At 29.8% G+C, this 13,908-nt stretch overlaps 1 protein-coding gene across 1 annotated transcript in view; it reads right to left on the bottom strand.

The window, feature by feature from the left end:
- Positions 1-93: 93 nt before the first annotated feature.
- Positions 94-13,908, bottom strand: part of LOC107440009 (serine/threonine-protein phosphatase 6 regulatory ankyrin repeat subunit B-like) — a 17,973-nt gene continuing 4,158 nt past the window's right edge. Inside the window, exons 2-3 of the mRNA XM_071185836.1 lie at positions 3,878-3,973; positions 94-222 (exon numbers count right to left, since the gene is read on the bottom strand). Coding sequence (XP_071041937.1) covers positions 94-222; positions 3,878-3,973 — 225 coding nt within the window. The remainder of the gene's footprint in view (positions 223-3,877; positions 3,974-13,908) is intronic.

Genomic DNA, 13,908 nt, shown 5'->3' with positions numbered 1-13,908 from the left:
AAAAAAATTAAAAGTAAAAAAAAAAAAAATTATGAAGCAGCAGAGTTTGCTATAGCAACGCATGCAATGACGGCGCATGCGCTCTGTTTAGTGCTACTCTTGAGCACAGTTGAAAAGTGTGATGATGGCCAAATGAGATGCGCACGCCATCAAACCCGAAGCAACACCCATTTTGCCAATGGGTAATATGTAGTTTGAAAAATCCAATGCTACATCCATTTTCTTAAAGAGTTTTATACATTTTCTAAATTGCTAATTTTGAGCCATGTCCCATTTCTTAAATGCGAATTATGAGCTGTGTTCATTTTCTTAAATACGCACCTTCAGCGAAGTCCATTTTCTTAAATATGCATTTCGAGCTAAATCCAATTCTTTAATTTTTAAAGTCACAAATTAACAGCAACAATTGAAATTGGAAGCATTTTCTAAAAATTAGACTACTTAAACATTTAAGAGGGTGAACTGAACTGTATTAAACATCTGGACACCCGAGAGCCGCTTGCAACCCGTTTCCCATTCACCCTTAACTTGAACTTTGTGGTGTTTCGATGAGGTGGAATGCAAATGAAGTAAATGAAAGTACATATGGATAGATGATCATCGAGTTCTGACTGTGTAGTTATATGCAGCAGGGTGGATAGACCGTAATTTAAAAATGTGAGATATAACTTGAGCTAAGCTGGTATGGTGAAAATGAGGTTATGTACATGCTATTGATGTAGGGAATATGATGCATCACTGCAATAGTATGCTGCTATTGGTCTGATGCACTTGCTTTCAGTTAAATTTTCATATAGGAATATTTCATAGAAATTTGCTGCGGAGAAAGAGGTGGGTTTTTTCATAGAATTTCATATTTAATTTAATTTTATGTTTGTCTATTGATGCAATATATTATTTTGAGGTCGTGGTGTATTGCGTCATTTCTTACGATCCATCTGGCTTTTGCTACCCTTATTAGTATTTTATTTTGGCAGACTATTAATTCAGATTAAAGAGGCTATTAAATAGATTACTTAAACATATCTCTTAATTATTGATTTGTCTTGGTAGGTTAATTTTTTAAACTTTTAATTGAAGATATAATACGTGAAAACGCTATAGTGTTGCTGCACTAAGAAAATTATTTCTCAATGGCCGTACAAGTCAGAAGACATGATTTTCTAACCTGTATACCAAGCTATAGCATGACTGCCAAGTTTTATTCTCTCATAGGATGATTTCCACAAGTGTCAACCAAATCACAATTACATGCAGGAATATTTTTATGCAATGGTAGAGCTTAAGCGCATTATCCTGAATATTATTATATATTAATATAAATATTTAATTATACTTTATGAAGTGTGGTCAAAGTTTATTTATATGCCATAAGCCTTTAGTCATGCATATACAACAAGTTTGGTCCAACTTGCTCCTACTATCGCCATCTATAAGATATTTTCCAAACATAACAATTTGTTACAATTCAAATATTTATTTATAGGACCAAATATACCGCTGGGATTCTTTCAAGTGCTGGCGATAATAAAAAAAAACTTATTTACATTTATTGTAATCTCACTGTAACTGAAATTGTATATTTTGTGGGAAACTGAAACAAAAGGTGAAATCTATGTTGCAAAATAAATTAAACTGCTATTAAATTTCAATTTAGTAAATTACTTGTTTAACATGGAAGTACAAAATTTTTAATACTACTTAATGATATTAATAGCATTAAAAATTATTAAATTTTTAATGATATGCTTATGATACAATAGGTTTTTCAAGATATGAACAATGAGTTCTTTTGAAAATAAATGTATATTTTTAATGCTCAATTGCTGATTCATTGATACAGAATTATATATTTTTAATACAATCTACGTTCCTAGAATTCTATATGACAATTGAGAATGAAATATCATGGAGTATCAATATTTGAGTTAAGAGACATATTTAATCGATTAACAACTTAAAGTAAATAAATTCTAATGATTGGGAGTTCGAGACAGACAATTCTTAAAATATAAGATAAATGTTTAGGACAAAGTATGAAAATAGAATTAAACAAAAATTAAGAGCAAAATTTAATTTAAAAACGATAGGTCAAAGTGCAAAAGCGCCAAAATGCAGATAAAACAAAAATTGTCTTAATTAAACAATATAAATAAAACTGAGAATTTAATTACAAGAAAATCGAAATCTAAAGATGTACATGCTAGCAAAAACGGCACTTCATCGGAAGACACACCACCCTGAAAACATTCTGAGCCTTTACAATATCTACCAACTTCTTCTTCAAATGAGGTTTTCAAGACATTAGCTGAATGAGCTAAAAATTTGCCAGTTTTTGTTTGGTGTTTTCAAGTCTCTTCTAGTTAGTATAATTTTTTGAAAACAGTTAATATCCCTCAAAATAACTCCATCTCCAAAAAAAAAAACTGGTATGAAAGAGGTATTTTACAACCCCTAATATTTTTAACATGCCTGAAAACAACTCAATCTAAAAAAGTTCAGGTATGAAAGAATTATATTACAGAATTAATCAGTTTTTATCGTCGCCTTAATCGAAAGCAAGATAAGGTACAAATAGTTTCTTGTTTATCATTATTCTGTATGTACCCTCTTATCTTCGCTTCCTTCGCGCTGTCGTGCCACAGGTCCCTGGTTCGATCCTCGGGCCGGGCAAGGTTCACTCAGCCTTTCATCCCTTCAGTGGATCGATAAATGAGTACCAAGCATGCTTGGGAACTAAACACTGGGGGTTCCGCGTTCGGCTGACCACCTGACCGGAACATCTGCTCCTGCACCCCAGAGCCCAAGGTCAAGAAAACTGAGATGGGCACAGTAGGCCTTGGCCCTCTATGGGCTGTCGCGCCACTGAGTTTAGTTTACCCTCTTATCTTAAATTTAAAAAAAAACTTCGAATCATTCGAAGCTTGCACATCTTCCAAAATTATTTGAAAGTGGTGTATGCCAGTGTGAGATCACTCAATTTTATTCTTTACGCGTTGTTAATTCTTTACACGAGTTACTATTATCCAAAGTAAGATAAATTTTTCAACAAATAATTTTAACGGAAACTGGCTTAAATGAAGTCTAACTGGATACGAAAGAACTAACTGGATTAACTTATTTTTGCTTTCACTTTAATACCAACATATCTAATCAAAGTGTAGCTGTAAAAAATTTTATTTGAACTATGATGTGGCGAAATAAAGAAATTAGACAATGGTTATTCTACCCAGGGTTGAAGTGAGGTGGAAAAAGAGGAAAAGCTGATAGTGAGATAGACTTAAGATATAGATTGTTCTCGAGAGGAATAAATCTATTTTTTTTTCCAAATTAATCATATATACTCATACCTGACAAATTGTAATGTCGTTGAAAAAGATTTCACAAAGTGATAGTGAAACAATATTTAAAATGAGGAGAAATTTCTAAAAAAGAACTATTAAAACATCTATAAATATAATTAGTCAACAAATAAATCATGTGAACATATTTCTTTTATAATTACTGAGTCGACGAGGTACTTTGAAAAAAAAATTTCTTGAAACTTTTAAAATTCAAGATTCAATACGTCAAAACGCTAATATTGAAAGAACGCTAAGAAAATTGTTTCACAACGGCAGTACAGTTTGGCAATTATAAATTTCTACTCATCCTCCAGAAAGAAGCAGTTTTATATCAATACTATAATTGGAGGGGGGGAAAATTAAATCTTAGTAATTACAGAAATTTAATTTTTCCCAAAAAATGCCTGAATTAAATGTATTTCATACCAGTTTTTTTTCCCTTCTGTTTTTATATATACAAACCTTCAGCCCTATTTTTGCCAGCATATAAGCTTCTAAAGACATAGTTTAGCTACCAGTTTTATCTTTTTTACCATGATCGCTGCCCATAGATGACTTGGCACTTCAAAGAGGTTTAATTCGTTGCGGTTTTCTCCTTGATTCCCGGGCACTTCTGTGCTTACATTGCTCTGGTAGTAAAAATAAAAATTTAGATATAATACCATTTAATCATCAATTAGTCAATTAGTTTATTCAATGCGTTTAAAACTAAACACGATGTAAGAAAATGTGACGTGCTTCAATATGCTTAAATTCATGGCGATATCTAAGTCATTATTGAATTTATGAGTGAAGAATTCTTGTAAATAAAGACATTTTTGATCAGAAACAGTACAAGACCTTAAAACATTTCAAAAGCAATATTAGATTTCAATATATGCAGGATCATCATTTTATCTATGATATTAACTATTATTTATCGTGCTTTGGCATCGTTTTTATTCCAAGTAAATTTAGCATCCGACGTTTCTGCATCATTTTGTTCAGATTCATTGCCACTACAATATCGTACAAAGAATAAGATTTTAAGTATATTGTTATTTGATACTTCCATAAAGCAAAAGTATTCTGAATATTCAACTTCCTTCAGATGATCAGACGCAAATCTGTATATATAAAGAACTGTTAAAATTGTTACGTAAACTGTTACCAGATTATCCTCTTCTAGAATGAGACTTTTGATTCGAGAGGAGGTTGCTTCTAGAAACAATCTAGAAAGAAAGAGTTTTAATTCAAGGTTGATTTCGCAAAAAAAATATTTATCCATGACAGCCAAACTTTTTTTAATAGTTGTTGCATGCATATAGGACTGTTATACATATGTTTTTTTCATAAATAAAAAAGAGTAAGATGTAGTAAACCCACAGTTTATAGTTATGAATAAGATAACCTCCATCCGAAAAAACTAGAATTTCAAAGGCGACAAAAAATGTAAGAATTAGTTGAACCTTAATTTATTCTTGTATTTATTTAATTTATATAATTATTCAATCGCAACTGCTACAATGACATAGATTGTAAATAACTAATATTTAAGTAAAAATTAAAAAAAATTGCAATCACCTTCAATTGTAAACTGAAAAAGATACACTAGAAAAAGTTACTAATCTTAATTTTTAGTAGATTTTTTATTTTTATCAATCACCACATTTTAAATTCTACGCAGTTATGCCTCGCCATTTAACGATATGCCGTGGTTCATTTTTTTCATGAAAAGTAAGAAAGAGTGTTAGTGCAAGAATTTCATTATTAGAATTTATTTTGATGGAACAAAATAATTCTGATTATCATTAATTAAATAAATATTTAAATAAATATTTAAATAAATATTTAAAAAAATAATTTAATATTTATATGAAGTCAAGCTATAATTCTTAATGAAAACTAGAGTGATAGGTAACAGAAAGAAATATCCACTTGGTGTAAACATGGACAGACGCTACAAACTTTTTTCATACAGATATATATTAAGAGACATATTTAATCGATTAACAACTTAAAGTANTTTGATATATATATATAAAATTAAACAGAAAATAAAATGTAAGGAAAATACGGAGCAAAACACGAAACGGAATCTATAAAGTGAATAGCGAATTTCAATAAATTATTAACTCAATTATTTTATATAAAACTTAATTACATTAGTTGGGCATCCATTTTTTTTAATCAAATTTTGAAAGTATTTCCCTATTTGTTTTTTTGACTAAATAAACATTTCAACATATTCTTCACATTCTATTCATTTGATTAAAAATAGTATTTAAATAAAAGTTTTTTAAACATTAGAATTCCAAGTAATTAGTTTATTTATATTAAAATTAACTTCTTTTATCGCATAAATCAACACAAAGGAAACATTTTCTTCTTTTTAAATACCTAAATCTAAAGAATTAAAATTAATAATATCGCCATGATTAGGTACCAAGATTAATTCCTCGCGGTAAATTTTATGTAACACCTTATGAAAAACCTTCTTTAATAATATTGTTACTAATTTTGTTTAAATTATTAGAGAAAATGGTGTCAGCTTTAGTTAAGTAAGTATTAGACCCACTTGGGATTGCTCTAAATTTTATAGGAAATTTATGAAATTTAAGTAATTGTATATTGTTTTTAACTCTTATATAAAGTTAGAATTGTTTTAATGATAGCATTGTTATTTAATTACTAAGCTTAAAATTTTTACTATTTTGAACTCCTTATTTAAAAGTTCAACATAGAAATTTTTACAGAATACTGCATAACTATTGTTTGCTTTGTCTATGAGGGTTATTACAAAGTTTTTTGCAGTTTTTTAATTGATTGAACAATGTTTGAAACGTTTGTTGAATTGTTACTGTTATTTCAATTTTCCTTATCATTGAAAACAAAGTTTTCAAAGTAATAATAAACAGCCCATTTCTACTCTTTCACCTGAAGGCAAAAAGAATCCAAGTGATATTTTCAAACAAAAATTATTGAGATCATTAAGAAAATATTTTAGAATTTTATTTACTGATAAATGGATCTAAGTTTTGTTCATTTTATAATTAAATCCTTAAGTTCTAGGCTTTCTATTATATTTAAATTACCAGCAATAATATTGTTATGATGTTTATCAACAAATTAAAAATATTTCTGGTATTCACAGTGATATTCACTATCGGATATATTAATTATCCCTAAATTTTTGCTAATATCATTATAATTAAAAAATAGTTCTACTAAGAGATTTGTTATATTTAAAGTTCTTAATTATCTTGAAATCTTTTAATGGAAACTAATTTTTCAAATTTTCACAAATATTATGAATTTTAATCTTATATAGGGTCTTAAAAGTAACTAACGAAACATAAATTATTTAAATTTTTTCTTTTTAATGGTGAAATTTCTTTATTTTTTCTTTTAGAAGATCGAAACAAAGATTGAAGCTTAAATTAATAAAATAACAGTTAATAATAAGATCTTGAAGCTTATATGCATCATTACTAAGGGAGAAAAAAAATCTTTCATTGGTTTAATATGACAATGTTTATTAAAATCTTGTTCCATACTAGACATAAAGATTACTTTGAATTTTTCACTATTAAGAAAGTTTTCATTATATTTTTTTAGTATTATTGTTGCGTTTTATTTCGTATATATTTTTACACAATGTGTTCTATTTTTGTTTCACTTTTTTGAGTGCTCTTCACAATATTGTATCGATATATTTTGCTTTAGTTATATGGATGCAAGATTCGAAAGCACTCCTTTTTGCTGATATAATGGAGTGAACTGATGAAGAGATTATATATTTTAATGATTTTGGATAGTTGACAATTCTTTATTTTCTCGCACAACGTCAGCACTATTAAATACGTTTCGTGCATCAAAAATCAAAGGTGACTCAAAATTTTTAAAATAAGGCTCTTCTTTGATTTTCATCGTCAACATCTACTTGTGCCGAAATTGAGCCTCATGGGTACATATATTTGTGAATATATGCTAATGATCTAAAAAATAAACACATTTGTGGTGTAAAATATTAGGCATGACCATGTTTTTCTTAATAATTTAAATTCATTAAAATAATTAAGGTCATTAACCGTTTAATCTCTGAATAAAGAAGAAGTAAACCAAATTTAATTGAAGTTTGATAAATTCACTTCTAAAAAGTATCTAAAGATAGTAAAAAGAATAAAAAAAATTGAAGGAAAAAAAATTAAGTGAATTTTTAGCAATGCTCCTATTTTGAAAGATTGGGGTTTGGCTGGGGAGTGAGGGTGGTTATTATTGTTCTAAACGCTTTCCAGTACGTATCTTCGGTCGGAACAAAATATTTTCCACCTAGAGGATCACGAACATGCAAAATAGTATTTTGAGAAACATAATGATGACTAAAACTTTTTTTAAAGCATAAAATGATATCGAGCATAGAGATTTTCAAAGCATAAATGATATACATTTTCGATAAATATAGGGATAAGGTATTATCCAATATGTAGAACACGTCAAGGTATTCTACATATTCTCTGACAACAGTTTNTCACGAACATGCAAAATATTATTTTGAGAAACATAATGATGGCTAAAACTTTTTTCAAAGCATAAAATGATATCGAGCATAGAGATTTTCAAAGCATAAATGATATACATTTTCGATAAATATAAGGATAAGGTATTATCCAATATGTAGAACACGTCAAGGTATTCTACATATTCTCTGACAACAGTTTTTAAAATAAGTCAAGAGGAACTAATATCATGCGTTCATGATATATTTAAAAAATTGCTTCCAACCTTTTTAAATGCGTTGGCCCATCAAATTTTATTTTCTTATTTAATTTTATAATTTGGATTTCACTTTTTTGCTTTTCATTTACACTTGACTCTAGAATTTGATTTTCCAAGATGTCTGATCCAATATTAGTTTTAAAATCACAATTCTACAAATATAGTATGAAATAATGGGCTCAAAATTATTTTTATTTATGCTTTTTGCATCAATAAGAAACCCTGGTTCATCAGGTTACAAAAATCAGGCTACAAAAATCAAGTTTACAAAAATCAAGAACCTCCTTCCAATGAGGAGAGCCGGGTTCGAATCCCAGCGGTGGCTGATCGATGCGAATTCCGCTTCAGGCTAGCACTTATCACAGTGCTGACGTAAAATTTCCTCAGCGATAGATGAATCATGGGTTAGAGTCCCCTTTACTGTCAGGACAACTGTGAGAGTGTTCCGTGGTCTTCCCCTCCACGTAACGCAAATGCTGGTTAGTACAATCAAAAAATGCCCTCAACGAAGACGAATTTCTCCCAATGCTTAATCAGGAGTTCCCTTGTCTTCTGGATTGGGTTAAAAATTACAATGCTGCGTAGTTGAACATTAGCAGTCGTGAACCCAAACATTTCGTCGGCTGTTCAACGACGGTTATAAATATATATATATATTATATATATATATATGAAATGAGAAAATGTTTCATTGCTGGTTGAATCGTTCTGCATCTTACACACGGAGCTGAGAGCAAGCAAAATTTGTAAATGGGAGAAATGAAAAACAGACACACTTTTATTTAACTCACTCTGTAACAACAAATTTATCACGAAAGTAAAATAAATCACAGGAATCAGAAAAGAAAAACTATCAATATCAAAAATTTATTCAATTTCTGTTGTTGGGAACACATTGAAAAAAACTGCTTTGATGTTAAATTTTGAGTCTAAAAAAATAAATAAAGTAAACATCTATAACAGATCTTCAGTGACTCTTCACAGACAAATTGTTTTAAAAGTTAGTACTTAAGCAAAAGGAAAAAAAACACCAATGAGCGTATATCTTATATTACGTATCTTGTATTAAGTATTTTAAAAGCTTAAAGTTATAGAAATGCCTCCATTAAAAGTATCAATGAATAATGGCTATTTTAAAAGCTACTTCTCTACACTTAAATCTTTCTAATTACTAGCAAATTAGAAAAAAGGATGTATAAATAATACGATTTTATATAAAAATGAAATTTAATAGAAATTTTCTTTTGGCTCCATAAAATATATTGGATTCTCCCAATAGATCAGGATCTGAAACATAAGTGTATTTCATTATTTTAGCGTATATTAATTGAAAATTAACTTATATTGATATAAAGTGGATATTCGCAAGAAAGAAAAGTAGAAATACGTTTTATTAATAATGACAACTAAAATGTTTGAAAATTAATTTTTGGGGAATATGAATAATCTGATCGTTATCGTGTAAGAAATGAACTGAAATATCGTAAAATGAAATGTCCGATAACAATGTTCCATAAAGTCGCCATATGTGCGATGAGAGATTTGGCGAAATTTATAACAAGCAAAAAGCTAAAATTATGTTAACCTTTTTTGCTGTAAAATCCTTTCTTAGGTTCTAGGTTACATGCCAACAAGCCAAGCAAAATTTCAAAATAACTCCGAGAAAATCCCCTCAGATAATCATTGCTCATGTCAGGTCTTCTATTCACACTTACATTATTCTCTTTCTGATTTCGACTCCCAAATTTTGGGGCAGATTGTTAATGGATTCCCCTTCTGATTGCGACTCCCAAATTTTGGGGCAGATTGTTAATGGATTCTCTTCCTGATTTCGACTTCCTTCTGATTGCGACTCCCAAATTTTGGTGCAGAATGTTAATGGATTCTCTTACTGATTGCGACTCCCAAATTTTGGGGCAGACTAATGGATTCTCTTTCTGATTTCGACTCCCAAATTTTGGGGCAGATTGTTAATGGATTTTCTTTCTGATTTCGACTCCCAAATTTTGGGGCAGATTGGTAATGGAGCCTTTTGGACTCCCTCCTACATCAAGGAAAATAATAAATATGAAAGAAGTAAAATAAAGTTTATTTATGATTTTAAAAATAAGTCAAAATCTAGAGCAATGAGCATGTGCACTTTAAAAATTAAAAAGTGGTAGTAATAATTAGGTAACTTTTTTATAGGTATGTAAATCTGAAGGAGGATATGACGGAGTGAAGAGAAAAGCTGTAATAAATCCCAGGTGATAAAGTGGTGGTGAAATCATGGGGCAGATAGTTAGGGACAGCACCAAAATCAGGAGAATCTAGTATTGAAGACAATCACTGAAAAGGTGACATTAAAATAATTAAACTGTTAGTTTATTAGACAGAAAAAACTCGAATATAGCTTCGCAACCACTTACTTTTTCCCAGCAAGCAAACTTTTTTTTAAATTTTTTTTTTTTTATTTTTATTTCCAATGAGCTGCGCAATCGGTCTTGACGATGAGCATACCAAGTGCGTTCTCCAAAGGTGGTATCCACTCTTTCAGAGACCACCACAATGGGTGAGATACCGTTGGTCATGTTAATTTGGACGTCTAGTTTCTACCACACTAGATGGCAGCACCGAGACTCTATTTGGATTCTAAAGTACACTAGGAATTTAATTTTGCCGGAAATGCAAGAGCCAATAAGGCACTCCAGGGATCTTTTACATGCCGCATAATCATACGACATGGTCGCTGAGGATTTTCTGCTTCCCGAAAATCCGGTGTCTGGGCTGGGGATCAAACCCGCAGACTTGGGCTAAGAAGGCCGACTACAAATAAACTAGTTCTGATTACTTTAATTCCATATTTACTGTGATTTTATTTTGTTTAATTTTGAACGATTATTTTATTTTGTACGTTTAAAAACATTTAAAAGAGAGAGAACATGTATTCTAAATTGTGGAAAGTAGCCTATATTACTCAACTTCATTATAAATAAATGCCTGAACAGTAATATGTCTTATAAATCTTGTTAAATTTGTAACTTGTTAAACTTGTTAAATTTTTAACTAAAATAACAAGTTAAGTGTAAAGTTTCACCACAATCATTTCAATTTATTTATCGCATGATAAATTTTTAACAATTATAGTTCGGAATATTAAGCTTAATATTTTGATGAGAATCTAAAGTTTACTCAAATACTAATGTAACACCGTAAAGAAAAGGTACAAAAACAAAGTTTTATTTAACAAATTTAGTATAATTGCGTCCTTTTTCTAATAATATATCCATCGAAAATAATTTACTTAATAATTTTATTTTATTAATTGTTTAAAAAATACACAATTCTACGTTTTTACCAAATAAATAAAAATATACTCTCTGAAATTTTTAACGACCTGTGGTGATGAGTTCGCTGCTCATCGTAAAATCAAGTTTATTTCATTTTATTCTCTTTTCGTCTTTAATCAATTGTGTTTTTACTTATTTTTGAAGTGAACTGAATTAAGAGCTCTGACGTCATCATATTCTTAGAATTGTATAAATACCAGCACGCATATGGCAGCCTGCTCATCACCTGCTGTGATGATGTTTCTTGTAATTCAAACCAACTTTTATATAATGTAAATATGTTCAATAAAATATTAGTATTACAAAGGAGCTATCTTCGCTTACTTCAGTCCCATCACTGCTAAGCAGTACGTCTATAATTAGTTGTAATAGTCTTGTAAATCAGTCCTTTTTAAATTATAATCTATTATTTTTATCATTTGCCTTTCCTAGTTATTACCATATGTCTATTTTGAAAAGAATACGCGGTAGAGAGACGGGAAGGAACGTACCTATTATAATACATTTCAATAGACTATTGATTTCACACAATACTAATTCTTGATAGGAAAGGACAGAAGTTTTTGAAAATGACAATTCCATCTATCATTGACTTCATATTTAATAAATATGTATAGGAAAATTTCTGGTGTATTCCCTATCTTTTTTGCTTTTTACTTATTCAATAGTTTAACTATGAATGTTGAGAACTGTGTGCAATATGTAAAAATTTATTGTTAGCAACACAGAATTTTATTATTCGAAGAACAACTTTAAACTGATCTTTTTTTGGAGCAAACTTTTGCATTTAATTTGATTGTTATTCTTGTTCTGGAAATGCCTTTCATTTGCCTCGAAACGCAAACATCTGCGATTCATTTTTATAATACCATTTCTTATAAATAAAAAAGTTGAACTAAAACGAATTACTGGCAATAGATTATAATTATTAACAGAACGTGACTGTTATAGTAGGAATTTCAAAAAAATAATTAACAATTTAAAATGCATTTCTTTAAAATGAACTGAAATGTTTAGAATATGTTAAATGAATTATTTTTTTAAGGAAATGTGTAGAAAAATGAAAATTTCATATTTATAAAATCCTGAAATGAATATATTTTGTACTTGGAAAGTATCTTACGCAATAAAAATTGGTGGTATCCATAACTCATTCTTAAACCTTTTTTAACTAAAAACCCTTAAATATACAAAGAAAAAATCCTAACTGTGAACAAAACATGAATAGGTACTTTTTTTAATTTAATGGGAAGTTAACCAAACTCAGATAAAATGAAAAACTTTCTTCAAACACGAAATCTCAATTAAAAAAACTTTCTGCTTAAAAAACTTTCTCAGTTAGAAAATTTTTCGCAACGTTAAAAAATACTGACAGCGTAGAAAAAGAAGGAATTGTGGCTGTTTCTTGTTTATAATGATTGTTTATAATGCTAAAAACTTCACATCAGTGCATGGAAAAGCATGTGTCTTTAAGCTCGAAATGAAAATAAGCTTTCTCGAATAAAAATGACATATTAATATGCGCTTTGAAAAGAACAACGAAATATTATTTGAAGGCATTATTGCATTGAAATTGATAACTGTAATTGTATCTTCAGGAAAAATAATCAAAATATAGGGAGGGAGGTACTTTATTTACGGCGCACAAGAGCTGCATAATGTGCAGTTGACGATGATCCAAAGACACGTCATCACAATTTTGAATCCTAGGAAGAAGAGATGGCTCCTCCATTTTAGTAGCCTGACAACCTATGCATGAGCACTTTGCGGTAGAACAGTTTAACGATTACCAATCGCATGAAGAATAAAAGGAATAGAGTAAAAGGGAGGAAAAGTGGATGCCAAACAAAAACTTTGCTGATAAAAAAATGCGTGAAACACACTCTTTTATCCACAGCTGCCTTAACTGATTTGGGAAATTCTTATTGGTTGCTCGCAGAAATCTATAAGTTCACAATTAATCAGAATAATTAAGAGCATTGCAAAGGGCCGACTCTGAGCCGCAATGGCTCAGGGGATAGAGCGTTCGCATTCCAGCGTGGCGAGCCGGGTTCGAATCCCAGTCGATACGAATTCCGCATCCGGCTTGCACCGATCACAGTGCTGACGTGAAATGTCCTCAGTGGTATATGGATGATGGAGCATGGGTCGCCAAACTTTTTTGATCATCGACCCCTTTGTAATTTTTCGAAATCTCCATCGACCCCCATAAAAGTAATTTTCTGTTAATTAAAATAAAACTCTTTTTGATATTGTGTTTCGACATTTATTTTATGATTTTAAGCATATAAAGTTATAGTTCATTGTGTAACAATAGTTTTATGAAAAATATATTAATGTGGAAATTTAATACCTTAATATTTATTAAATAATAAGTAAAGTAACTACAGATTTATTGCTTCTTGATCAATGAGATGGGTGTACCTGGTGTTTGTTTGCAAGATTCGTTATATTGGGTTCAAAATTGGCCAATTTTA

This window comes from Parasteatoda tepidariorum, chromosome 9 (assembly GCF_043381705.1).
Source record: "Parasteatoda tepidariorum isolate YZ-2023 chromosome 9, CAS_Ptep_4.0, whole genome shotgun sequence".
Lineage (NCBI taxonomy): Eukaryota > Metazoa > Arthropoda > Arachnida > Araneae > Theridiidae > Parasteatoda > Parasteatoda tepidariorum.
This window is presented reverse-complemented; position numbering and strand designations above follow the sequence as displayed.